Raw genomic sequence first — 25,264 nt, 5'->3', positions numbered from 1 at the left:
GGTATTTTTGTTAAAAAATTTCATAATGCTTCTAGGAAACATCACACTGTTCGGGGTGTGCCTGTATGAGTCAAAAAAAGCTCCATGGTTATGCTCCACCAGATACAAGGCGAGCCAGTGTTCACCCGGTTGATTGTGTGGATGCGTGTTGACCACTAAACCTAGGGATTTCTGAGACAGCTTGCCATCAGGGAGCCAATTGCAAGTGAACACATCTAAGAAATTATTTTTTGTGCAAGGGTCCATTGATAAGACACATAAGAGCTGCACGGTGTCCATGTTCACATGTAGTCAAACAGAACGTTTCTCCTCTGATTTATCTCTATGATGTTGTCAAAAAACCCATACACGATCATACTGACGGTGACCGTCAAAGCCTTCCCAAAACATATTTCTGCTCTCAGGTTCCGGGTTTTAATCAGGTAATAGTGATTGGCGCATTCCTGGTTGGGAGACAGGTCAAAGGCAAACAAGGTGTAACCCTGTGCAAATTCCTCACGATCGATTAACAGAGAACGATCTTTCATGTGTTTACCAACCGTCTGTACCAGATTCATGTATTCTCTTACGCAGTGTCCTGCCTCAAAGTCTGGTTGCAAAGGCTTGATTGGTATCTTCACCATCCACATACAAGGCCACAAAATTAATATTGTCATGTTTAAAATGAAAGGTTTCTTTAGCGTAACTTCCACTAAAGACATCATTATCCACAAACCCTAGGACAAGCATTTTGGATAACTGTCTCAAGAACAGGTTCTCCTGGTTACTGACCCTGCTGCCCACAGGGATGCTAAACACTTTCATTCCCACACAGTCCATGGGGTATTCAGCATTAGCAGTAAGCAGGGCCTCCACATGCCCCAGATGGCTGCTCAGGGCCACTCGTACGTTCTTCACAAAAAGGGACGCTGATACAATACACAGTTTAAAGCCTTCGGACGCACTTCCCATTAAACAGAAAGCATCTTTACTGCACATCTGTTTAAATTTCACATCCACTCCGTTCATCAAAAGTTTTCCTTGAAAATACAGGTCACTGTGTAGATGCCCCAGAGGCTTTACTCTCCTGCTCTGGGCCATCAGCTTTGCACACTTCACAAACCCTAGATTCCCGCCATCCAACTCCATTTCTTTGTGTTGTCCGGCAGTGTCTTTGTAAAACAGGCCACTGGAAAATTGTGTGACGAGGATGTCGTCGCTGTAATTGAGCACTGATTCTATAAAGGCCCTGTAAGGGTAACAGTTGCTGCTTTGGCTTAGGAGGCGGTCTCCCAGTTTGACATCCAACTGATTGAAAATAGAGTCCACGGGGTCATTTACCAGGCCCACCTTGGCGTCCTTGGTGAGTTCAATTCCGTCTCCCTTTACAATCTTGCAACATAGGTACATCTGTGTGCTGTTTAAATCCATATAATCTTTGCCATTCCTTGCTTTAAAAAAGTCTATGGGGGTCAGCCTCCGTAATGGTTGATAGAGGCAGCACCTCGATATAGATGCTTTTCTCAATGCTTGTTTGCATAGGGGCTATTTGGAACAAATCTAGTTTGGATTTGATGCACTCCTCAGACCCACAGTGAACAAAAGCCATGTTGATTAAAATATCTCTCTTTTACTAGGCGGAGAGCATCTCCTCTTTCATCCAGGCTTCCTCTTGGACTTTCGCTTATGGCTGGCCCTGCACGGCAAAGCCCTTCTTTTAAAGGGTTTCGGGGGACCTGTGCATAGCGGGTATTACACATTTCTCTTTCTCCTTTCCTTTTAATGTACATCAGCCCTGATCCCTCCTGTGAAGCTGGATTCCTCACCTTCTCCAGAACAGCGTGAGAGATGTGGCCTACCACCTCTTTAGCTATGTTTTGAGCGGCGGTTTTTACATGGGGTTTAATAGTCTCTAGCCCCCTCCTCAAAAGTAGTACAGCTTTTCAAAAGAGGCTACAGAATATTCTGCCCATGTCAGCCCCATACATCACAGGGGATATCCAGGAAGGGCTTATCCAGTCTGGGCTTTGTAATAGTTCCTTTAGATGGTGGGGTCACCATAATCTTTTAGGATCGCCATAATAGTGTTTTACTTTTTAGAAACCTTGCTCTCTCTGGGGACACAGGTGCAGCTTGATGATCATCTTACTGAAGCAAAATGAGACGAGTCTGTTCTGATCTGTCTTTATTTCAATGGTGATGGTGTCGATGTGGTGTTTACTGACAGGGACGTAATGAGATTTGTTGTAGGTGATGGTGACAAACTCGTTGTTCCTTCCTCTGACAGGGAAGCAGCATAACAGAGGAACAGAAAAGACCCCCCACAGACTCGTGTTCTATGATATCCATGTACAGATACAAGGAGTTGAAACCCCCTGTGATGTCTGCCAAGAAGGGGATATTTTGGATGCTGTGCTTAGGGCCCAAACCCAGAATGTTATCTGCCGGTAGAAAACACATAAGTAAAATCGGTGGATTTAAGTCTAACTTTTCTACCGACAAAGTCATAGTTCATGACCACCTCAGGCAGTCCTGGGTCATGAGCCACGGTATTGTTCATATGATCAATAATTCAGATAGGGACGAGTAATAATCTCGTTGTAGCAAGAAACTCCGTGTCATATATCCAAAGGTGATTTTGAAAGGGATGTCTTCATTGATAGTGTTCCAGCTGTGTGGGTATTGCATTTCCACTAACCCCACCTCCCACGCACCCAGGAGATCCAAGGGTTTAATTAGCTGTATTGTAAAGTTCGAGCTGGTGTTTTTGGGAAAAGCTCCAGAGCTGGCATTGCTAGGCAAAGTGATGTAAAACCCACCATCGCTTCTCTCTCTCTCTCTCTCTGTCTTTGCAGGAGGAATAGTTTTTGTTCACATCTCAATGTGACAGAGATGAGAAGGCTCCACCCAGCTATTAAACTTATCAGGCCACCCCAACCATTTCACCAGTACCTGCTTTATTGTCCCTTTTCTTTCTCCACTAGAACTTTTTCAATCCTGTAAATCCTGTCTTGTTTGGGGTTTAATTTTTGTAATTCTTCAGGATAAAAAGCTCCAGTAACTGTCTCATCCTCATAATCTTTTAATCAGTATACAGGTCTCTAGCCCCTGGTTAAGGCTTCATACACTATGAATATCTCATTGGTAAACATCTGTTCATAACCTTTTTCAAAAACTCCTTTGGTTTTAGATAATCTCACATGATCGCCTTTTCTAAAAGGGGCAACAATCAGTTTTTAAAACTGTCTCTGTAAACCGTTTTCCATACCTTCAGAGAATTTGAAAGGTTAACATCAATGGGTCTGGTACATATAGTTCTGTGATAGCTATGGTTGTAGCTCATTATAAAGTCAGGTAATATGTTGATGTAGCAAAAGTTGTTATGGGCTGTAAAATATCTCCACATCCTAGTTTTTAAAGTTCTGTTAAATCGCTCCACAACCCCTGCTTTGACTTCATTATTAGTAACAAAATGGTGAACGCCATGCTGCTTTCGCAATTGGCTTAAAGTTTGTTTAAAAATTCTTTCCCCCGATCGATTTGTAATTTTTGAGGCATGTGACCTTCACTGAAAATAACTTTAAAGGCTTTGGATACCTCACCACTCATCTTGTCTATTAGGCCTACAGCCCAGACATATTGGGATAGAATGTCTATCACTGTTAAGATGTACTTAAAACCGCTGTTGTGTTTGGAGAACCAGTGCATATCCACATAATCTGCCTGCCATTGCATATCCACATCTAAACAGTGGTCTTGTTTCTTTTAAAATGTATTTGAGTCAGTTTGTGTAAAGTGTAAACATCCTGGTCTGAAAGTCAAGCTGTTACCTATCTTCTATTTAAAGTTTTACTATGCTTTTTGGCCACTTGAAAAAGAGGTTCACCCCGCCAAAGTCCCAACTTCCCTGGGGGTGTAATATATTTTCTTTAACAGAGCCGTCTGCGTAAACATGACTGTTCCTTGTACCATCTTTTACTAACTCAAGTATGGTGGGAACACATTCATATTGACACAATTACACAAGTTTTATTAACCGCCTGGTTTAATGACCACCTTTTACAGCTGCCTGTGAAAATGGTTGCCATGACCCCTACCATGAGGGAGTCTGAGCTGGTTCATTCTTCCATTTTGTCCTTTTCCGGATTTTCCTCTTGAGATCTGTGTCTTAGCCATGAGCAAAAACAGCCAATGCACAATATATTTACTCCCACAGGGCTACCAATATGTAAGTTCTCAAAGGCTTCTTAAAAGGCATCGTCGAGCAGTTAAGAGATTTTCAGAAAAGTAACAGTGTAAGCACCCCACTGCTTGTTTTTAGATTCACATAATCCCAGGTCAGTTCTTAACCCCATTATACCCCATTCTTCATCATCACTTCTTAATTATTCATTTAGCTGAGCAACGTCTTTTCTGTTCATCTTGTCCACTGGTGACTCCCCCGAGCCATGATCGCCTTTCACCTCCAGGGGGGTGGATGATGTGAGGCCGTCACACTCATTGGGGTGCCTCATGAGGGCTTGGGTTTCAGGGTCGGCTTTCGACATATCCATCAACAGTTGAGTCAAAAGGCCCTTGTCAGAACTGTTGCTGATGTAGCACTTTCTCCACACAAAGTTCGAAGTTCTCACAGGGGTGTCCATGTTTCCTCTGAGCCGTCCCATGACTTCTAAAACACACGTTCTTGGTAAGAGATGATCTCTTCTGCCTGGTGCTAGGACTTATGGGGTGATGGTGCTACACTCTGATTGGCACAGGGTGATGGGAGGAGTTCTTAGAGGGGGTCACACGACCCTCTTCTCGGCGGTTCATCCCATCCCAGATTTTGGTCAAATCTGCTCTTGGGGCAGTCCTCTGTGTCTGAAACCCATCGTGATTGGTAGAGGGTGATGAGAGGAGTTCTTAGAGGGGTCACATGAACCACTTCTGGATGGGTCACCCCACCCCAGAATTCTCCCCCATTGGTCAAATCTCCCCTCCGGGGTGGTCTCCAGAAGATGAAAACCCTCCTGATTGGTAGAGGGCAGTGGGAGGAGTTCTTAGAGAGGTCACATAACACACCTTGCTTCTGATCATGTCTCTGGTTTGACCCCCCCCCAAGTAATACACCCATGAGGTGGGACTTCTGGTGACAGGTGGACAGGAGTTAAGGGGTCAATGTGCAGGGTTAACATTTGATTGATGGTAGGGCCCTTATACCATTGAGCTGAATTGAAAAATACTATTTATTTGTTTATCATTTTTCCTGTGCAAATATTTGTAATAAAATAATATAAAGTAAGCACTGTACACTTTGTATTCTGTACTGCAACTGAAATCAAATATATTTGAAAATGTAGAAAAAAATCCAAAAATATTTAATAAATTTCAATCAGTATTCTATTGTTTAACAGTGCGAATAAACCTGCGATTTATCACGATTAATGTTTTTGAGTTAATCACATGAGTTAACTGCGATTAATTCACAGCACTAAAGAAAATCTTGGGCTAATTTTTGTAATAACTTGCTATTGCTTTAACAAATACTGTGATTCGAATGGGTGTAAGGATGGAATGTGGCAAGCCCCAAAAGGCAATCCAGTATAGCGAAGGAAGATGAACTCTACGGCTTTCTGATATACCACTTAGTGAAGATGCTAATGCGTAAGTGATCTACTGGCTGTTATTTTTTTAATGGAAATGACAGATAGATCGGGCATTTGGCAAAGAAGAATGCAATTTCTTAATTTTCTAGCCCCTCAGATAAAAATGCTGTGGATTTTTTTTCCTTCCCTTTCCCCTCTCTGCTTCCAATGAAGGGATAAAAAGTTTAACTTACAGCTTTTACTCTGCCAGTTAACAGTGAAGTCAACACCAAGAGCAGCACGACCTGCACAGCCCTGTACAGAAAGGAGAAACACAACATTAAGTATTTGTGTTGCTGTAGCACTCACCAGAGTGTGACACAGCTTTACAGGCTCCTGTGAAGAAAAGGCCCCTGCCCTGCATTTGAAGAGAATTTTGTCCCCACTTTGGCAATGATGAGAAGTGCCCATCACAACAAGTACTTGAAATAAGTATGGAGAGGATAGAAGCTACTTACTGCCAAAGGGCACGACGTGAGAGGAGGGACCGCGAGCTTCTCATCCTTGCTTCCTCTCCCGTGCTGTGCAGGGCTCCCAGCAGCAAAGCTCTCCTGTCCCTGGATCCAGCGCGAGAGGGAGAAATACAGTTTGAGAGAGGAGCAAGGAATGTGCAGGTCACCCCGATTGCATGCAGGGAACAGTCCCGTGCACACAGGAGTTAGGCTACATAGGCTGAGCTAGGTCCTTCCCATTCACCTAGCGAGTCCCACCTCCGTCTTCCCAGCGGCTGGATGCAAGGGGCACTCCCCACGCCGCACGCCTCTGGAGAGGGCGAGAATGCTGCCCTGGAGGGACGCGCGAAGTACAACGCGGCTTTAGAAAGGAAACGATAGCACCAGCCCCCTGCTAACTGCAGCCGCCGTGGCGTCCCCAGGCACAGCCTTGCCCTTTGCAGGAGCTCTGCCGACCCGACTCTCCGCTCATCTGGCCAGCCGAGCGCACGCCTCGCCCCAGCGCCAGCCAAACCTCTCCCAGCCCCAGGCCAGGTGTGAGCTCCCAGCGATCAGCGCAGGGCTGAGCGGTTCCGGCTCCCCGTGTCCGATACTCACCTCTCCGCTCTAGGCTGCCCGGGCCGGGCGCATTCCCCTTGCAGAACCGGTCCCCCGCAGCGAGGCGAGGGGCTGGAGTCAGACCGGCCGCCGAGTCCTCCCAGCCCGCAGCGTGGGGTGGATTTTGTGGGGTGAGGCGGGAGCCTGCCCCCTTCCCTCTGCCGGAGGAGCGGGACTGGCCGGCCGGAGGTGGGCGATGCAGAGGGGACGAGACACTGGCCAGCCTCGCAGGATCTCCTCCCAGTAGCCACCGCCCGCGAGGGGAGGGGGCAGCGGCAGCCGCCCACAGACTGGGGATGTGGGCAGCCCTCGCCTCTTTGGCTTTAGAGGCGCTGCAGCCGGGGCAGAGGAGAGACGCGCGCGGGGCCCGGGAGTTGCGCGCGGCCAGGCGCTGAGCACGCAGCGCGCTGCCCGGCTCCGGGCGCTCGGTCCCTTCTCGCTCGCTCGGGGCGCGCCGCGGGGAGAGCGGCAGGATGAGGCTGTGGCGAGGCGTGGGGCTGGTGCTGGCTGCGCTCCTGCTGAGCGAGGAGCCCGGCGAGGTGTCCGCCGCGGTGAGTACCCCGGTGCGGCGCACGCTGCCCTCGTCCCCTCCCGGAGAGCCCCCGAGCCAAACCTGGAGCAAACCTCCGGGCCCGATCCTGCTTCACTCCCACCCTTTAGGCTAACAGGGCACAGTGGGGACCCTGGGGGCGAGCCCCGCCCCGGTTACTTGTGTGGGGTGGAGGGGAGGGAAGCGGGTAGAGAGAGAGGCCAGTGTGGCTGGGTGGGATTTCACAGGATGCATCAGGGCTCTGATCCGGGTGCTGAGTGCCCCCCGGCTCCCGCCGATTTAGCCCGGAGTGATGCAGCAGCAGCAGCAGCAAAGTGGCTTTCTCCTCTGGCTGCTCTTGCCCGCCTGGGTGCGGGGATATTCAGGTGCCCCTTGCTGGTAGATCTGGTCCTGTGTATGTGTTGATTTACACAGGGGGATATTTTCATTCACTTCTGAGGCACCTCCTGGCCTGTGAGCGTTCATTTCCCACAGAGAAGTAGCAACATGTTGCGATTCATAGGCACGCAGCGAAGGTAGTCAGTGCAGTAGCCGTGCTGTGTGAGCCTCTGAAGGCTACACACACACCTACGTTAAATTTCTCACTGTAATCCCGAGCCTGGGGTGATCCATGCTGAACCCGAAGCAGGGACTACTTGGCTACTTCTAAGGAATTTGCGTGGAACCTCCAGTATCGTCGCTTTCCCAAGCCTTTTCGAGGATCACTGAAGCTGCAGAGGAAATGTAAGGGCATGCTTAATGGTTAGAAGACACTCTATCTCCATGCATTAAAAGGGTGGGATTTTTTAAAATGAAGCTGGGAACCCAAATCTGTATACAGGCTGCTTTCCTAGTTCATCATTACCTCTTGGCACCAGCTATGTGCTGAAGAACTAGATATATCAGATTGCAGCAAAGGTTGTAGTGGTTAGACTCCCCATAGTCTTTCCCTAACAAAACAAAAGTTCCAGCTGCAACCAGTTCAACTTGCTATGAAGGTGTCTCCTCAAGTAACTGCTTTTATCATACAGCTTTTTCTGGGATCAGCTGTCAAACTCCTCAAGTTAGGACACTTAATTTCTTAACCTTCTTGAAATATATTGAAGCTGGAATCACTTCCCTTAAGAGTATGTAGTAAATCTGATGACTAATGTAGAAGAATTTATTAATCTTTTTTATCATCTCCTTGATTTCTTATACTAATTTTAGTTCTTTGTTCTAATAGTTAAGTTCAGTTCTTATTACATAAGGCTTCAGACTTCTGATAACTAAAGATGGGCATTTGATTATACATGATCTGTTTTCTGATTTGTTAGAAAATTAGATGTAGTATTGGTAAGTTATTCAGAAAGGAAATAAGGAACATTTCTCCTTATTTTTCACAGGTTTATTATAGGATTTCATTTTTTGTTTAGTTATGTTGACATCTAAAGATATGGAGAAGTTTTGTGTCTTGAGTCAATCCAAAAGTAAGGAAAATACACTCCAGTGAATCTGATTTTTTTATCTAATGCTCTTTATCTGCTAATAGCAGATTTACTGTGATTCCAGAATCTCAGCAAGTTTTCTTACCTATTCAGGGATTATTCTGTATTTTACTGATTGGCCTCTTCCGTTATGTGCCCATCACTTTCAAATTATACTCTCTCCTCCCACCCCACATCTCAGGACCGTATTTAGTTAATTCCTATGTCATACAACATAATATGTCAATTCACATTGGCATTCTAGGTGTGATATTCTTAAAGATATGAGGATTTGTCTTTAAGCTTCCAACTTGTCAAATGTCTAATAAAATCAATAATTTCACTTTTATATTTTAAATGTTTTGAGTTCTTGTGTAAATAGAACTCTATGAGCAAATTGTTTCTCTGAGATTGACCTGTAAATGTAAGGTAAATTGTTCTAATAACCTCATGATTCTGGCTGAGGTAATCTAAAGCTAGTAATGATTTCAGTTTCATTCATTAACTAGCCTTTCTTTCAACATTGCATTAACTGCACAAGATAAATAGGCAAGTGTCATGCCACAAGGAAACAGAAGTATGCTTTGGAAGTTAAAATTTGTGCAGTTCTGTTAACCAGATAAAAGTTAAGCCCCAGACAGCTGCTTTTTGTTGAGTATAGGTATGTCTTTATTATAGGGCACACACAAGCTGTCTGAGTGGGTATGGACATTGTTGTGGACTCACTATGACAGGGGTGCTGTTGGGCTTCCCTTTCCTGGGCACTAAGTCATCAATTATTATGTCTGGATGTTTATTTACCACACCCATGGGAGTGGTTGACTGTACTTCTACAGCTGCAGAGATTGGTAGAGTTGGCCTATAAACTACAGTGCTTGCCAGGGACTCAAGGTCTTCAGATGAGCAGGGCCACAAATAGTCTGTTGCTTTGCATATGCTTAAAATACAGTTCTACTGAAAAAGTGACTGTGAAATTGACAGTTTGGTGTTCTACATTTATTGTGTCTGTGATTCCAGATCAAATGTGCTCAGTTTACAAGTAAAGAACTTTTTTGTTTTTTCCTAGTGATCCTCCAAATTTGACCTAAGTTCTGAGGCCTAGATCCACAAAAGGTCTTAAATGCCTTTGTCACAGTTTTAGGTACCATTGTGATCCACAAAGCACTCTCTCCGCTACTGTCTAAGCTGCATCTACACTTCCGGGGGCATGTAGAGTATAGTCACTACATTAATGGTGCCAGAACAAGGCAGCTTACGGGGCCATAACCCTCCCACTTTTGGCGGATCCTACCCTTTTCCCCTCCCCTTCTCCCTGAGGTCCCACCCCCACCGGCCAGGCTAGCAGCTGGTAGAGCCTGGCTGGGAAGCCTGGGCAGTTGTGGGAGCCATGCAGACCCTCCCTCTGCCCATGGTAAGGGTGGGCTTGAGAGCAGCCCCTGGCCCATGTCCCCACCCCCAGGCTCCCTGGCCAGGTCAGATGGAGGTAGAGGGTCCAGGGCTCCATGCTGGCTCCTCACAGCTGCCTGTTCAGCTCTTACCCCAACCTGGCTCCAGCCGGGGGATGGGGCCTTGGAGCCGCAGCCCGTCCATGTTCAGAGCTGCTCAGGCAGCTGTGGGGAGCTACAGCACGGACCCTTCACCTGCCCTCGGTGGGGGCCCAGAGGGCAGGGACACAGGCTGGGGTTTGTTCTTGGCCCCCTGCACCATGGGCAGGTGGAGAGTCCGCCACGGCTCCTCACAGCTGCCTGCATAGCTTTTACCATGGCCGGGCTGCAGCTCCAAGGCCCCATCCCCCAGCTGGAGCTGGGTTGAGGTAAGAGGCGTGTGAGCAGCTATGGGGAGTTGGGTCCCTCCACCTGCCCTGGGCGGAGAGCCCGAGGGGTGGGAATATCTGCAGAAAAGACGGTTACTCACCTTTGTAACTGTTGTTCTTCGAGATGTGTTGCTCATATCCATTCCAGTTAGGTGTACGCGCCGCGCGTGCACATTCGTCGGAAAACTTTTACCCTAGCAACTCAGTGGGCCGGCAGGTCGCCCCCTAGAGTGGCGCCACCATGGCGCTTGATATATACTCCTGCCGGCCCACCCGCTCCTCAGTTCCTTCTTGCCGGCTACTCCGACAGTGGGGAAGGAGGGCGGGTGTGGAATGGATATGAGCAACACATCTCGAAGAACAACAGTTACAAAGGTGAGTAACCGTCTTTTCTTCTTCGAGTGATTGCTCATATCCATTCCAGTTAGGTGAATCCCAAGCCTTACAAAGGCGGTGGGGTCGGAGTGAAATGTGGCAGAATAAAACTGCCGAGCCAGAGGCTACAGCCTCTCTTGACTGCTGAACCAGGGCATACTGCGAAGCAAAGGTATGGACCGAGGACCAATGGAGCTTCGCGACAGATCTCGTGGGTAGAAACACGAGCCAGCAAGGCGGCAGATGAAGCCTGAGCCCTGGTAGAATGCACGGTGATGTGGCTTGGGGAAATATGAGCCAAATCATAACAAGTGGGGATGTCCGCCATCACCCCAGATGAGATCCTCTGAGAGGAAAACAAGCAAGCCCTCCCTTTGGCCCGCTACCGGGGCAGAGCTGGGGCACCTTAGGAAATGATTCTGTCAGCACAATATAATGCGAGCACTCCACAGATGTCCAAGGAGTGCAACGGTTGTGCCCATTGCGTTGAGCTGTGGGTAACATGAAAGGCCAAAACACCTTAGGGAGGAAAGCCGGGTGCGGTCATAACTGCACCTTGTCTTTGTGAAACCTAGTGTACGGCGGAACCCCCGTAAGAGCTCTGATCTCAGAGACCCGTCTGGCCAAGACTAGGTTGAGGTCCCAGGTCGGGGCTGGGCGGCGCACCCGAGGGTGCAAGCGCTCCAAGCCCTTGAGGGACCTCGAACCCATAGAGCGTGAGAACACTGAACGTCCACCTTAGCCTGCTGGAAGGTAGAGATGGCTGCTGAGAGTATCCTCAGCGATGATACCGCCAGGTCCTGCCGCTGAAGGCCAGAGGCAGGCCAAATAGAGGGGATCGAGACCTCAGCAGGAGCAAGATCGAGCGTACTGCAGCTGTAAAGGAAACGCTTCCACCTGGCCCGGTACGTTGACCAGGTGGAAGGCTGCCTGTCACCCCGACTCAGGTACGCAGGAGCCACCGTGAGGCGAAGAGGCTGCAGGTCCGAGCGACGAAGCCTGTCGTTGCCCTGAGTGATGAGGTCTGGGCTGACAGGCCGAGCAACGTGGTATGCCAGTGCTGCCTGGACCACTCTGGAGTGATCATGATGATGCGTGCTCTGCCCCTGCGGAGTTTGAGCAGGACCTAATGAACCAGTGGGAACAGTGGGAAGGCATAATGCAGTTGGCCTTTCCACGGCCTCAGGAATGCTTCCAAGATCGATTCCGCGGAGAGACCTTGGAAGGAGCAGAACACCTGGCATTTCCTGCTCTCGCGGTGAGCGAACAGGTCCGTGTGAGGCAACATCTCCACTTCCGGAAAGCGGGACGCCTCACACGGGGCAGAGTGATCACTCGTAAGACAGGAAAGACCTGCTGAGTCAAAGAGTTAAGACGTTCCGAACGCCTGGGAGAAAGGACGTCGCCAGCTCCATCGAGTGGGCCATGCAAAAGACCCGGAAATGGATGGCCTCCTGACAAAAAAGGGGGGAGGACTATGTCCCCCCTGAATACTTATGAAGCACCAGGCCGTTGTGTTGGCTGTAAACACCGAGATACAACGGCCTCGCAACTGCCGCTGGAACCCCTGGCATGCCAGGCGGACTACTCTCATATTTGGGGCATTGATGAGGAATGCCAGCTCCGTAGAAGACCAAAGGCCTTAAGCTCGGAGTGACCATGAGCACTCGAGCAGAGAGATGATGCGTCCGCCGTCAGGGGCAGTGAGGGCTGGGGCGGATGAAACCGCATCCCTGTCCACACCAAGGAGGGAGTTAGCCACCACTCTAGGGAGCCTAAGGCGTTCGAGGGAACGGTGACTACCATGACCATTGGCTCCCTGTCCAAGCGGTACGCCGAGGTGGGCCGGACTTGGAGAGGACGGAGGCGGAGCTTGGCGTGTTTGGTTACAAACTTGCGGGCAACCATAGACCCAGGAGACTGAGACAAGAACGAGCTGAGGTCGTTGGGAAAGCCTTCAGACCTCAGATGATTGTTGCCATCGCCTAAAACCGCAGTTGTGATAAGCAGGCTCCGGCTAGGTAGGAGACCAGGATAGCCCCTAGGAAGCCCAACCTCTGCGTGGGAACCAGAGTGGATTGCTCCATAGTAAACAGCAGGCCTTGACCTGTGAATAAGACCGTGACGATGCCCACGCGCTGAGTGGTTTGTGTCTCAGAGTCTCCTCGGATAAGCGAATCGCCCAGATACGGAAAAAAAACGCATATCCGACATCAGCGACGGTAAGCGGCGACTATGGCCGTAACCGGGAGTATTGACCGTTGGCTATAAAGCGGAGGCATCTCCCATGCGGAGGGAAGATGGCATTGCGAAAGTACGCGTCCTTCATATCCAGGGCGGCATAGTAGCCCCCAGGAGGCAAGGGTGGAATAATGGTTCCCAGGGATACCATGCAGAACTTCAACCTTATCCTAAACCGGTTGAGTCCGTGCAGGACCAGGAAGGTCTGAGACCTGTGTTCGAGTGGGGGACTAGGGCATAACGGGAGTAAAACCCCTTGCCCCTTTCGTCCGCTGAAGGGGGACGGGGCTGGAGCAAATTAAAGGTGGTATCTATGCTCCATCGTGCACAGGACCCAGCGATCTGAAAGTAACTGGGGCCATGCCAGGAAAAAGCGGGATCGGGATCCCGTCCTGCGAGTGGTACACCGCCCTCAGGCGAACCTTGGAAGGTCCGTCTTTGGTCCCAGTGGTAATTGCGAGGGACCTTGACTTTGGCTCTTTAGGGGTCCTGACGTTCGTCTGCGACCACCTTGGCCTTGCCGTTTTCCAGAGTTCTGCCTCTGGCTAGGCACAGAGTATGGCGGCTGGGGCCAGAAAGGCCTGCGTTTGGTCGCTGGCGTATACATGCTGAGACGCATTAGGACCCTATTATCCACCAGACCTCGCAGTCTGGGGCTGTCTCTGCCGCGAAGATGCCTTTACCAACAAAGGGTAAATCCTGAATGGCATACTGCAGCTCCGGCCGGAGGTTTAAAACCTGAAGCCATGAAATGCACCTCATGGCGACACCCAAGGCCAGAGTGCTGGCCGCAGAGTCTGCTGCGTCCAACGAGGCCTGGAGGGACGCTCTGGGAACCTTCTTTCCCCCGTCCTCCAAGACGGCAGCGGACTCCTGGTGGGAGTTTTGAGGGAGAAACTCCTTCACCCAGGTGCTATAATTATCGCAGCTAAGCCAGGCTTATTGCTTTGCTACCCAGAGCTGCAGGGCCCCTGCAGAGTACACCTGGCGGCCAAGCAGGTTCATTCGCCAAGCCTCTTTCTGCTTCGGGGCTGGCGCCCGCTGGCCATCATATCAGGATCGTGGTCCTGAGCATAAAATCTGCGCATATGGGATGACACGGATGCGTGTCCGGACGGCCATGGAGGTACTAAAAGAAGGCACAGGCAGAGTCTCTGACTCATTCGGACCTTGCCCAACTCGGCACCGGGGACCGGCACCGGGAGGCGTATCGGTACCTGGAACGAGATCCAGTCCCGCAACCAGAACGGTGTCGGGAGGTCGACAGAGATCTCGAGGCTCGGGGAAAGGCTACAGGAGCCAAGGTACCTGCCACGGTGCCAGGAGTCGGAACGGTGCCGATAGCGGGTCGGCGAACGGGATACCGACCGGTGCAGCGAGTGCGACCAGTACCGAGGAAAACAGCACCGGGACTGCCAGTGGTGTCCGGCGTGCCGACAGGAATTGGAGTGTCTGCGGGACCGTGATCATGAACGGTGCCGCTCTGCTGTGCTGACAGAGGACAGTCACCTGAAGAGACTGTATTACCCGCACCGGCGGTGCCGGGGTCAGGCAGCATTGACTCTGACATGGCACTGAGAGCCCTCGCCGTTGGTAACGTCTCCGGCGTGAAGGGAACAGCAGGCTCAACCACAGTGCATACTGGGGAGCTGTCAGGCACCGGATTCGACGGCCCTCGTGGGACCGGGATCAACAGTACCAAGGTCATCAGAGCTTCGGTAGGTGTCGGTGCCGGGCGATCCGAGTTAGATAAGCTGTCTGGCTGCGGTGCCGTCAGCACGGAAGCAGCGGGAGCAATACGCTCAACCACAGCGCATGCCGGGGAGCCGTCGGGCACCAGATTCGATAGCCCTTGTGGGACTGGAATCGACGGTGCCGACGTTGTCGGTGCCTCAGAGGCGTCGGTGCCGGGCAATCCGACTTAGACTAGCCCTCTGGCTGCGGTGCCGTTGGCACGGAAGCAGCCGGAGCAGTAGCTCAACCACGGCGCGTGCCGGGGAGCCGTCAGGCACCGGATTCTACGGCCCTTGTGGGACCGGGATCGACGGTGCCGACGTCGTCGGTGCCGTAGCAGGTATCGGTGCCGGGCGATCCGACTTAGACGAGCTCTCTGACTGCGGTGCTGTTGGCACGGAAGCAGCAGGAGCAGTAGCTCAACCACGGCGCGTGCCGGGGAGCCGTCAGGCACCGGATTCTACGGCCCTTGTGGGACCGGGATTGACGGTGCCGACGTCATCGGTGCCGCAGCAGGTGTCGGTGCCGGGCGATCCGACTTAGACGAGCCCTCTGGCTGCGGTGCCGCTGGCACGGAAGCAGCAGGAGCAGTAGCTCAACCACGGTGCGTGCCGGGGAGCCGTCAGGCACCGGATTCTACGGCCCTTGTGGGACTGGGATCGATGGTGTCGACGTCATCGGTGCCGTAGCAGGTGTCGTCGCCGGGCGATCCGACTTAGACGAGCTCTCTGGCTGCGGTGCCGCTGGCACGGAAGCAGCAGGAGCAGTAACTCAACCACGGCGCGTGCCGGGGAGCCGTCAGGCACCGGATTCTACGGCCCTCGTGGGACCGGGATCGACGGTGCCGACGTCGTCGGTGCCGGGCGAACCATCTTAGACGAGCTCTCTAGCTGCGGTGCAGGTGGCACAGAAGCAGCAGGAGCAGTAAGCTCTACCACGGCGCGAGCCGGGGAGCTGCCAGGCACCGGATTCAGTGGCCCTGGGGGACTGGAATCGACATCGGCACCTCTGCAGGTGTCGGTGCCGGGTAATGCAACTTAGGCGAGCTCTCTGGCTGCGATGCAGGTGGCACGGAAGCAGCGGGAGCAGGGGGCTCAACCACGGCGCGTGCCGGGGAGCCGCCAGGCACCAGCAGGAATCGTAGGCTTTCTCGACCTCGGAAGAAGGGAGCGGTGCCGAGTCGACATCGGTGCCGGCAACGGCCGGTGCCGAAAGGCCTCGGTAGTAGCGGCGGGGTCCGGTGCCGAGGAGGCGCTTCTGCCAGCCGCTTGAACATCGCTCGGCGCCCAAGGTGGAGGGGTAAGTGAAAGTCCCGCACCTTTTTGTTCCCGGCTTAAAAGCCTTGCAAATGGGGCACTTATCTGTCAAGTGTGATTCCCTGAGGCACTTCAAACAGGAGTCATGTAGATCTCCCTTCGGCCGCGGCTTCTGGCAGGCCGGGCCCATTTTAAAACCCGGTGAGCCATGCATGGCTCCGGCACTGGGCTCGTGGAAGGGCTACTTCCTGAACCCCGCTAACTAAACTAACCATGTTAGTAAAGAAAACACGTATAACTATACAAATATACATATAAAAGGGTTATAACTGCATAACTATATACGAGAAAACGAGTAGCTAGGGAAGTGGAGGTCAGCTAAGCCGCGCTCCACTGTTCCAACGACCGACACGGGCGGTAAGAAGGAACTGAGGAGCGGGTGGGCCGGCAGGAGTATATATCAAGCGCCATGGTGGCGCCACTCTAGGGGGCGACCTGCCGGCCCACTGAGTTGCTAGGGTAAAAGTTTTCCGACGAATGTGCACGCACGGCGCGTACACCTAACTGGAATGGATATGAGCAATCACTCGAAGAAGAAGGTTGATTTCAGCCCAGGCTAGCCGACCTCAGGGTGAGGGAGGCTGGCTCCCCAGCCTTGCTCCAGCTTCTGGCTTGGCTGGGGACTAGGCCTCCGGGGAAGAGGAGGGACCTCTGGAGGAAAGGGAAAGGTGGGGCTTTGAGGGTAGGGGCCCCTGACCATCTCACTTTTGGGAAGGCTCTGCCGCCCCTGCACTACATGTGTAACTACACTCCCAGTGAAAGGCTTTTGCAATGGGAAGCTACCTGAGCCTTTCCACATGACGGGAGCCTTTCACTGCTGTGGGAAAAGGCTCAAGCAGTGAGACACTACATTGCTAAAATAGCAGCATAAATGTGGGAGGCACTGCTTGAGCATGCAGAGAATGGTGTGGGATACATACATTCCTGAACAACCCCAAGGTAAGGCACTCTATTCTACTTTTTCTACTTGCCTGAGCAATGCTTTGCCATCTACGCTGCTATTTACACTTGTGCTAGGTGATCATGTGCTGTCTGCACTCTACACACTGCTGTAAGTGTAGCTATAGCCTAAATCTGTAGATACTTAAACTCATTAAGCACCTACATTTTTGCTGTAAAAATTCTTTAGTGCCTACATTTCTGCCTCTAGGCATCTGTGTTGCTGCCTCATTCTAGATACCTGAGCACCAATATCCCACCTAAGCCCTAGTGGGATCCAGAGCACAGGGGAAGATAGGCACTCCTCCACTTCTTGCCTGTGGGGCCCATTCTGGTAGGAGTCCTCAAAGGTCACCTACCAGATTAGGCCCCTTCCAAATCTAGGAGGAGGTGAAACCCACCCAATAACTTTTAGTCCAGTCATTAGAGTACTCACCCAGGATATGGGACATGTAGATTCAGTTCTGCCTTTTTCATAAGGGAGAGAGAAATTGAACAGGAGTCTCCCTCCTTTCAGGAGAGTGCTCTAACCACTGAGCCATTGGATATTCTGATGTGGGGCTCAATCTCTCCTGAAGCTTTTCCACTTCGGAGAAATAGTTATTGGGCCAGAGAGGAAGAAAGAGAATGACTCTGTCGCAGGGGTCGGCATCCTCTGGCACGTGGCTCGGGCCGGGCCAGTTTGTTTACCTGCCACATCGGCAGGTTTGGCCGATTGCGGCTCCCACTGGCCGCGGTTCGCCATCCCAGGCCAATGGGGGCGTTGGGAAGCATCTTGGGGCTGAGGGACGTGCTGGCTGTGGCTTACTGCCGCCCCCATTAGCCTGGGACAGCGAACCATGGCCAGTGGGAGCCATGATCAGCCGAACCTGCTGACGCGGCAGATAAACAAACTCACCCAGCCAGCCAGGATGCTTACCCTGGCGAGTCATGTGCCAGAGGTTGCCGACCCCTGGTCTATAGCCTGGTGGTTAGGGCACTCACATGGGAAGTAGGAAACCCAAAGTCCCCTGGCAACAATGTTTCTTTAATTACCCTGCTACCTCGATATAACGCCACCTGATATAACACGAATTTGGCTATAACATGGTAAAGCAGTGCTCTGGGGGGCGGGGCTGCGCACTCCGGTGGATCAAAGCAAGTTCAATATAACACGGTTTTGCCTATAATGCGGTAAAAATTTTTGGCTCCCAAGGACAGCGTTATATCGAGGTAGAGGAGTATTTATCCAAAGTGGAATAGATAGCTTCAACAGGAGAGAGTGTGGGCTCCCTACATCAGAATGTACAATAGCTCAGTGGTCTCTGGAGATGTGGGAGACCCCTGTTCAAATCGTTTCACCGGAGGCAGGGGAGAATTGAACTTGAGAGAGTCCCACATCCCAGGTGAGTTGCTAACCACTGGGTTAAAAGTTAACAGGAAGGTACCACTATCTCCTGTTTCTGTTTTGCATGGAGTGAGGCAGGTACCTATCTTATTCTTGTAAGAAGCAGCTTAGGTGCTGAGTAAGAAGGTGGCTGCTCTTACATAGTCACCTTACAATAGAACCATGTTTCAAAGCCAGCTGTGAACAGGCATGGGCAGCAATACAATTAATGGCAGGATCGCATGCCTCAACTTAAAAGGCATGGTTTTGTCAGCTTCCCCCTGAGCACTGTTAGGTGGCTCTACTAAATACATTTATTTATGGCACTCTGACCCAAATGTACTCTATGACAACCCACAATGCTTTTTTTTTTAAGCAAACCAAGCATTTTTTTTAAATTTACCAGTAAGATCAATTTCTATTCCAAAATCAGAAAGAGATTTTAAGTGTAAACAAGGGATTAGTTAAGATGTTGTGTTCAGATCAGGCTGAGTGACTATTCCCTTGAGTAAGTTACAGAAGTAGCTTGTTTTATGGAACCCAGCAAGGGTTATCATTTGCAACATCCTCAAGGCTGCATTTTTCTTTGATGAAGTAAATCTGTTTCCTTGTATTAGTATTACTTATCTGAGAAATCACTATGATACAGAAATCCTAGCTACTTTTTTGATGTCTAGTCAAAGCCACAGCAGTTGAATCATGTATTTCTCTGTTTTCTGAAATGGGACTTAATGTCTCAATACTTTAAATGGTGGGGGAAATTGCCACTAGTATAAGCACGTGCTGTGTCAATGAACTTCAGTGATGTGAAGGAGATGCTCCCACCTACAATATATCAACAGTGAATTTAGCAGTGTCTCTAAGATACAAATCCAGCTCCCACTGAGTTCAGTGGAAGTTTTGCTGTTGACTTAATGAAAGCTAGATCTCTAAGAGCCTGTTCAAGTTGGCAGGAAAAGGTAGACTAGAAAAATGATAAAACCATGCACAAGATGTTATAAGGATAGTGCTATTTCCACCAATGTGGTTAACACTGACGTAATATTAAATCTCTGTTGTCAAGGATTTATTAATTTGTTTAAAAAATATCTCAGGCTGAAATTAGACATACAAGTTTTTAGCATGAGAGCAAATTAACACTTTCTGAATGTTTGCCTTTTCATATGTGCTTGCTGATAAGAAATGGTGGGCTTTCTAAAAGAAGCATTGATTTTAAGGTATTTCATTTAAGAGAGCCCCAAAAAATTGTAAGGATTTTTTGGTGCTATTTGTTTATCTTCTTCATGGTTTTATTGATATGAGGGTAGGTAAGTACTGTAGCATTCAACTGTGAATATTTATGATTATATGCCCTGTAGACTAACTGTAACATCCAGTTGTATCTTATTCATTTTATTTTAAGAATTAATTATAGTTCATGGGATTGCATATATTAGTTTATATAACATATGGTTATTATTAGTCATTAATTTGTATTATACAGATGTTATAATTACATTACATGTGGGTTTTTCTTATACCATAATTGCATAATTTCTCTGTTATATTCTTAAAAAGTGCTTTGCACTCCTTCTACTTGTTCACACGCTCTTTAGGGGACATAGTGGAGGAGTACGTGTGACAATAAATGGCTTTTTCAGGCTATTAAACAGACATCTATTCTCAAAAGCCATTTACTGTGGATAGACTCTGTCATGAATATTGTTCCTTTTATAGGACTAGACTAAACAAAGAAAGATTCAACAAGCCACATCATAAAAAGAAAAGACTTGCCTCATAAGTGTTTAGAAGGTCTGTTCCATTGCTTTCTCAGAATTTCCATTGATGTCACTTGGTGTAGCTCAGATGAATAATTGTTCCCATTTTTCATACCATTTGCCATTAGAAAAGTCCTCAGCACCTTGTAAGGCAGGTCCAGTGTGTAAAATTGGACAGGTAGCTATAACCTGAACAACTGTTTTAGGCAGTAGCCAGTGTAGAAAGTGAATGATTGAACACAGACAGCATTGGTAAGAACTTTAATTCATTTGAATTGTCTGGGCTGAAATCCTTCTCAGTGACGATACAGAATTTTCTGATGAATTCTATTAATCTTCCAAGAGTTCTTTTGATGCAATATCTTAGACCTGTAAAGAATACAGTAACAAATGCAGTCAAAGTTATTAAAGTAAAATATTTATCAATTATCACCACCAATATCTTCTCTTGCAGTGTCTCAGATATTACAAGGTGATAACTCTTTCCAGATGTTGACTTAATGACTGGTTGGAAAATGGATTTTTTCCTACAGAAAATTAAAGGAAAAGGAAAATAATTTGTCAAATGTTGACTTTTAATCAAAAATTTAAAATTGAAAAATTTGTTTTTTAATGAAAAGTCAGAATTTTCCACAGGATGTAGATGCTTTCTGCAAAATTTTCCAAAACCCATTTTCCATACAAAAACAATCTAGATGGAAAAATTTCAACCATCTTTTATAAAGAATTACTTTGTTTGGTCATTGTGGCAAAACGCTATTGTGCTTTAAGTGTCATCATTTAAAAAAGTGATATTTGTAGACACTTCCTCAGTGTATTATCTACATCTTAGATTCTAGAAGATTAGAACAAAATCTGAGAAATGAAAAATGATCACGGGCAATTGTGAGATTTCACTTAGCATGTAGCACTGTCAGTGCTCGCTTTTCAGTCTTTGCATTCACATGAATACAGTTAGGCAAAATAAAAAATGTTAAGGTAGAGCTTTAGACAATGAGCAGATGAGCTGCAAAGATTGCATAAGAACTACATTGTTCCTAGCCCTAATGCAGCGATGAAGTAAAATAGGAGGAAGTAGGAATTCTCTAGAGGAGATAGTAAGCTGCACTTCTTTTACCCTATATGGGGCCCTTCCTCACTGCAAATGTGGTGTCCTAGAAGGAGGTGTGATTATGAATCCCAGTTCTTCCCAGAGCTTCACCTGAGGTGGTGATACCCCTTATTGAAGGCTCTGCCAAAATTCCATGAACTAGCCCAGGGATCAGCAACTTTTGGCACGCAGCCCGCCAGGGAAATCCGCTGGTGGGCCGGTGTGGTTTGTTTACCTGCAGCATCTGCAGGTTCGTCTGATCACAGCCTCCATTGGCCCCAGTTCACCGTTCCAGGCCAATGGGGGCTGCGGGAAGTGGCAGCCAGCACATTCCTCAGCCTGCGCCGCTTCCCACAGTCCCCATTGGCCTGGAACGGTGAATCGCAGCCAGTGGAAGCTGCGATTGGCTGAACCTGCAGTTGCCGCAGGTAAACAAACTGTCCCGGCTCGCCAGCAGATTTCCCTGACGAGCCATGTGCCAAAGGTTGCCAATCCCTGATCTAGCCCATAGGAAACTTTGTGGGATGCACAATATCCATTCATGATTTTGAAATGTCTGGGGTCAGTAGGATGATATCGCCTTATAACTTAATCCTAATATAAAGGCCAGTTCTACCACACTTACCCAAATTTAGTACCACTGTACTTCTCATGTATAATGGAGCTTCTTGTATAGAAAGGTAATGCTCTAACAATCAGTAAGGTGGCAGAACACAATCCATGAAATAACTACTATGTATTACATTACACAGAATTTAGTAATTTGCATTAATGCTTAGACGGACATGGTAATGTCTGTATAATAACATCTCACCCTTACAAGTTTAATGTGGTTAAAGTGGTACATACAGCTGAATCATAACCATCCTGTATCCTTAGTTTTCTGTGACTAGAGGTTGCCAAGTATGCCAGTAAAAATACTTGTGAAGAAGATACTTTCCAGTAGAATAAAATAGTTGGAATAGGTGTCTTACTGTAGACTAAATATGACCTTACAATATATACAACTCCAGAGTTTTAGAGAAGTGGCTTAGTAAATGACAGGAATTTTAATGCCTGACTGAAAATTTTCCCTTTCAGTATTCAAAATAGCTGGAGCCATTTCAAGGTGTCTTAATTCAAATCTGTATAGACTTGCAGTAAACTTAAAGGCAAGTGTACTCTAAATAAAGTGTAAAATATCCATTCATTCTTGTCTAATGTTACTGTTTGATGTATACAGACAGGTAAACAATGTTTAAATTTAAGCAGATATAAAACTTAGTCTTTTCTAGCTCTATCTATCTATCTATCTATCTATCTATCTATCTATCTATCTATCTATCTATCTATCTATCTATCTATCTATCTATCTATCTATCTATCCACACGTACCAATAAATATTAGGGTGCTTTGACTTTAAACATTAGAAATGAACAGTTAAGTGAAGGTAAATAAACACTGAAATGCCCCTGACTGAAGAGAGAACTCAGACACTCTAATATTAAAGTATAAAATAGGACATTGCACATTAAAAAAACAAATCCTCAGTTCTGGTGCCTTGTATCTCAATCCTGCATCAGCCTACTTTAGTCCATGTCGACTGATCACTGTAGTATTTGAGTGCCTATAAACCAGAAACTCTTTTATAGCCATCTGTTCTACATCATACATATACGATTGGCCGGACCTGCAGACGGGGCAGGTAAACACACTGGCCCGGCCCATCAGGGACTTTCCCTACACAAGCGGTGACCCCTGTTTGAGAAACCCTGTTCTAAGGGACCATTCAAGGTAGAATGGCTCCTTAACACCTTTGCAGTTTGTCATGGTATAATTCCCCACTCTGAACCTTAGCGTCCAAAAGATGGGGTACCAGCATGAATTCCTCTAAGCTCAACTACCAGCTTAGAACCTGTAGCGCTGCCACCAACCAGGAATTCCAGTGCTTGGTACATTCTGGTCCCCCCAAAACCTTGCCCGGGGACCCCCAAGACCCAGACCCTTGGATCTTAACACAAGGAAAGTAAACCCTTTCCCTCACCGTTGCCTCTCCCAGGCTTCCCCTCCTTGGGTTACCCTGGAAGATTAGTGTGATTCAAACTCCTTGAATCTTAAAACAGAGAGGAAAATTCACCTTTCCCCTCCTTCTCTCTCCCCCCCCGACTCTCCCTGAGAGAGAAAATAATCCTAACACAGAGAGAAAATAACCTTTCTCTCCCCCTTCCCTCATTTCTCCCCACCAATTCCCTGGTAGATCCAGACCCAGTCCCCAATCAGGTTCTTAAACAAGAAAAACTTTTAATTGAAGAAAGAACAAAGGTAAAAATTATCTTTGTAAATTTAAGATGCAATAGGTACAGGGTCTTTCAGCTATAGTCACTGGGAATACCCTCCCAGCCTAAGTATACAAGTACAAATTAAAATCCTTTCAGCAAAATACCAATTTGAACTCCTTTCAGCCAAATACACATTTGAACTCCTCCCAGCCAAATACACATTTGCAAATAAAGAAAACAACCATAAGCCTAACTCGCTTTATCTACCTGTACTCACTATTCTGAACTTATAAGAGCCTGTATCGGAGAGATTGGAGAGAAACCTGGTTGCACGTCTGATCCCTCTGAGCCCCCAGAGTGAACAACAACCAAACACTAACAGCACACACAAAAACTTCCCTCCCTCAAGATTTGAAAGTATCCTGTCCCCTGATTGGTCCTCTGGTCAGGTGACAGCCAGGCTCACTGTTCTTGTTAATCCTTTCCAGGCAAAAGAGATATGAAGCACTTTTGTTCTATTAACTCTTACTTATCTGTTTATGACACAGTTATAGGACAAAAAGAGGGGGTTAGTGGATGACAGATTGTTCTAATAAACCCAAATCCAGTGTCTCTGTCCGGTCCATAGTTTTTAGTGTCTAGCAGAGTTATGAATTTAAGCTCTTTGTGAAAAGTGTTCACCCACAGGTGATACGGAGTTTTTGTCTTTTTTCATTTTCCTGTGTGATTTCATTCGAGAATGTAGTGATTGTTTCATCCACGTAATTATTCTTGCAGCATTTAATGCACTGGATGACTTATACCACATTGTGATAGACATGTGAAGGGCCCATAGATCTTGAAAGGTGTCTTGTGGAGGAGGTGTTGATCATCGTAGCAATGGAGATATGTCTGCAGATTTTGCGTCTGTTGTTCTGGCAGGATGTGGTGCGACTTTGAGTTGGTATGTCCTGGAACAGGCCACCCAAATATCCAGAGAAAACCTGCTCCAATACAGAAATAAACCCCTCTCTGCCAGCACACCACTGGTTGTCACCTACCACTTACACGGGAACCCATATCATTAAACAACTACAATCCATACTTGATGGAGACCCTGCATCCTGAAAGAATGCTTTCCTGAACCACCTCTTCTGGCCTTCACACAACCTTCCGACCTCTGCAGATTCATCATCAGAAGCATTCTCCTCACAGACCAGGACACACCAACTCAGACCCTGCCATAACAGCAGGGGATTTTAAAACAGTTTTTAAAAAACAAAACAAAACACCGATATCACCTTGGATTGAGAGATAAAGTATTGTCAGGAATTAAAAATTGCACAAGAGACCAAAAATAAAGTTTAGGAATAAATGTGAAGTCTTCAACATGGCAAAAGTTTTCCTGAAGCGCTATACCTGACTGGTGATGTTTAATACATTTATTAATATCTGGAAAAGGTGAGTATGCAGAAAGGTGGCAAGAGTTGTAAATGACACAAATTACTTGAATTAGTGAAAATGTGAGGAGATGTACAGGGAATTAGCAAAACCAGGTGAATGAACAGCATGTGTCAGATGAAATTAATGACTGATGCATGGTATGATACAGTGGAAGGAATACTTTGAACTACTCGTATACTACTTGTAAGCTAATTATAGCTATTTGGGAGAAAGAGACTCGGGTATCTGTAAAAAAAATCTCTGTTCATTGTGCAGTGGTTAATAAAAAACACACACATGCAAAA

At 47.9% G+C, this 25,264-nt stretch overlaps 1 protein-coding gene and 1 long non-coding RNA gene across 2 annotated transcripts in view; one reads left to right on the top strand and one right to left on the bottom strand.

The window, feature by feature from the left end:
* Positions 1 to 6,873, bottom strand: part of LOC115654369 — a 63,505-nt gene extending 56,632 nt beyond the window's left edge. The window contains exons 1-3 of the long non-coding RNA XR_004001181.1: positions 6,653 to 6,873; positions 6,062 to 6,160; positions 5,798 to 5,858 (exon numbers count right to left, since the gene is read on the bottom strand). This is a non-coding gene — a long non-coding RNA (uncharacterized LOC115654369). The remainder of the gene's footprint in view (positions 1 to 5,797; positions 5,859 to 6,061; positions 6,161 to 6,652) is intronic.
* Positions 6,874 to 7,043: 170 nt separating this feature from the next.
* The window catches only part of COL4A1 (collagen type IV alpha 1 chain), a 239,000-nt gene continuing 220,779 nt past the window's right edge, over positions 7,044 to 25,264 (top strand). The window contains exon 1 of the mRNA XM_030568516.1: positions 7,044 to 7,203. Within this exon, the coding sequence (XP_030424376.1) occupies positions 7,126 to 7,203 (78 nt within the window). The 5' untranslated portion in view covers positions 7,044 to 7,125. The remainder of the gene's footprint in view (positions 7,204 to 25,264) is intronic.

This window comes from Gopherus evgoodei, chromosome 1 (assembly GCF_007399415.2).
Source record: "Gopherus evgoodei ecotype Sinaloan lineage chromosome 1, rGopEvg1_v1.p, whole genome shotgun sequence".
Taxonomy (NCBI): Eukaryota; Metazoa; Chordata; order Testudines; family Testudinidae; genus Gopherus; species Gopherus evgoodei.
Note: the sequence above shows the minus strand (reverse complement) of the source record. Positions and strands in the feature narration are given on the sequence as shown.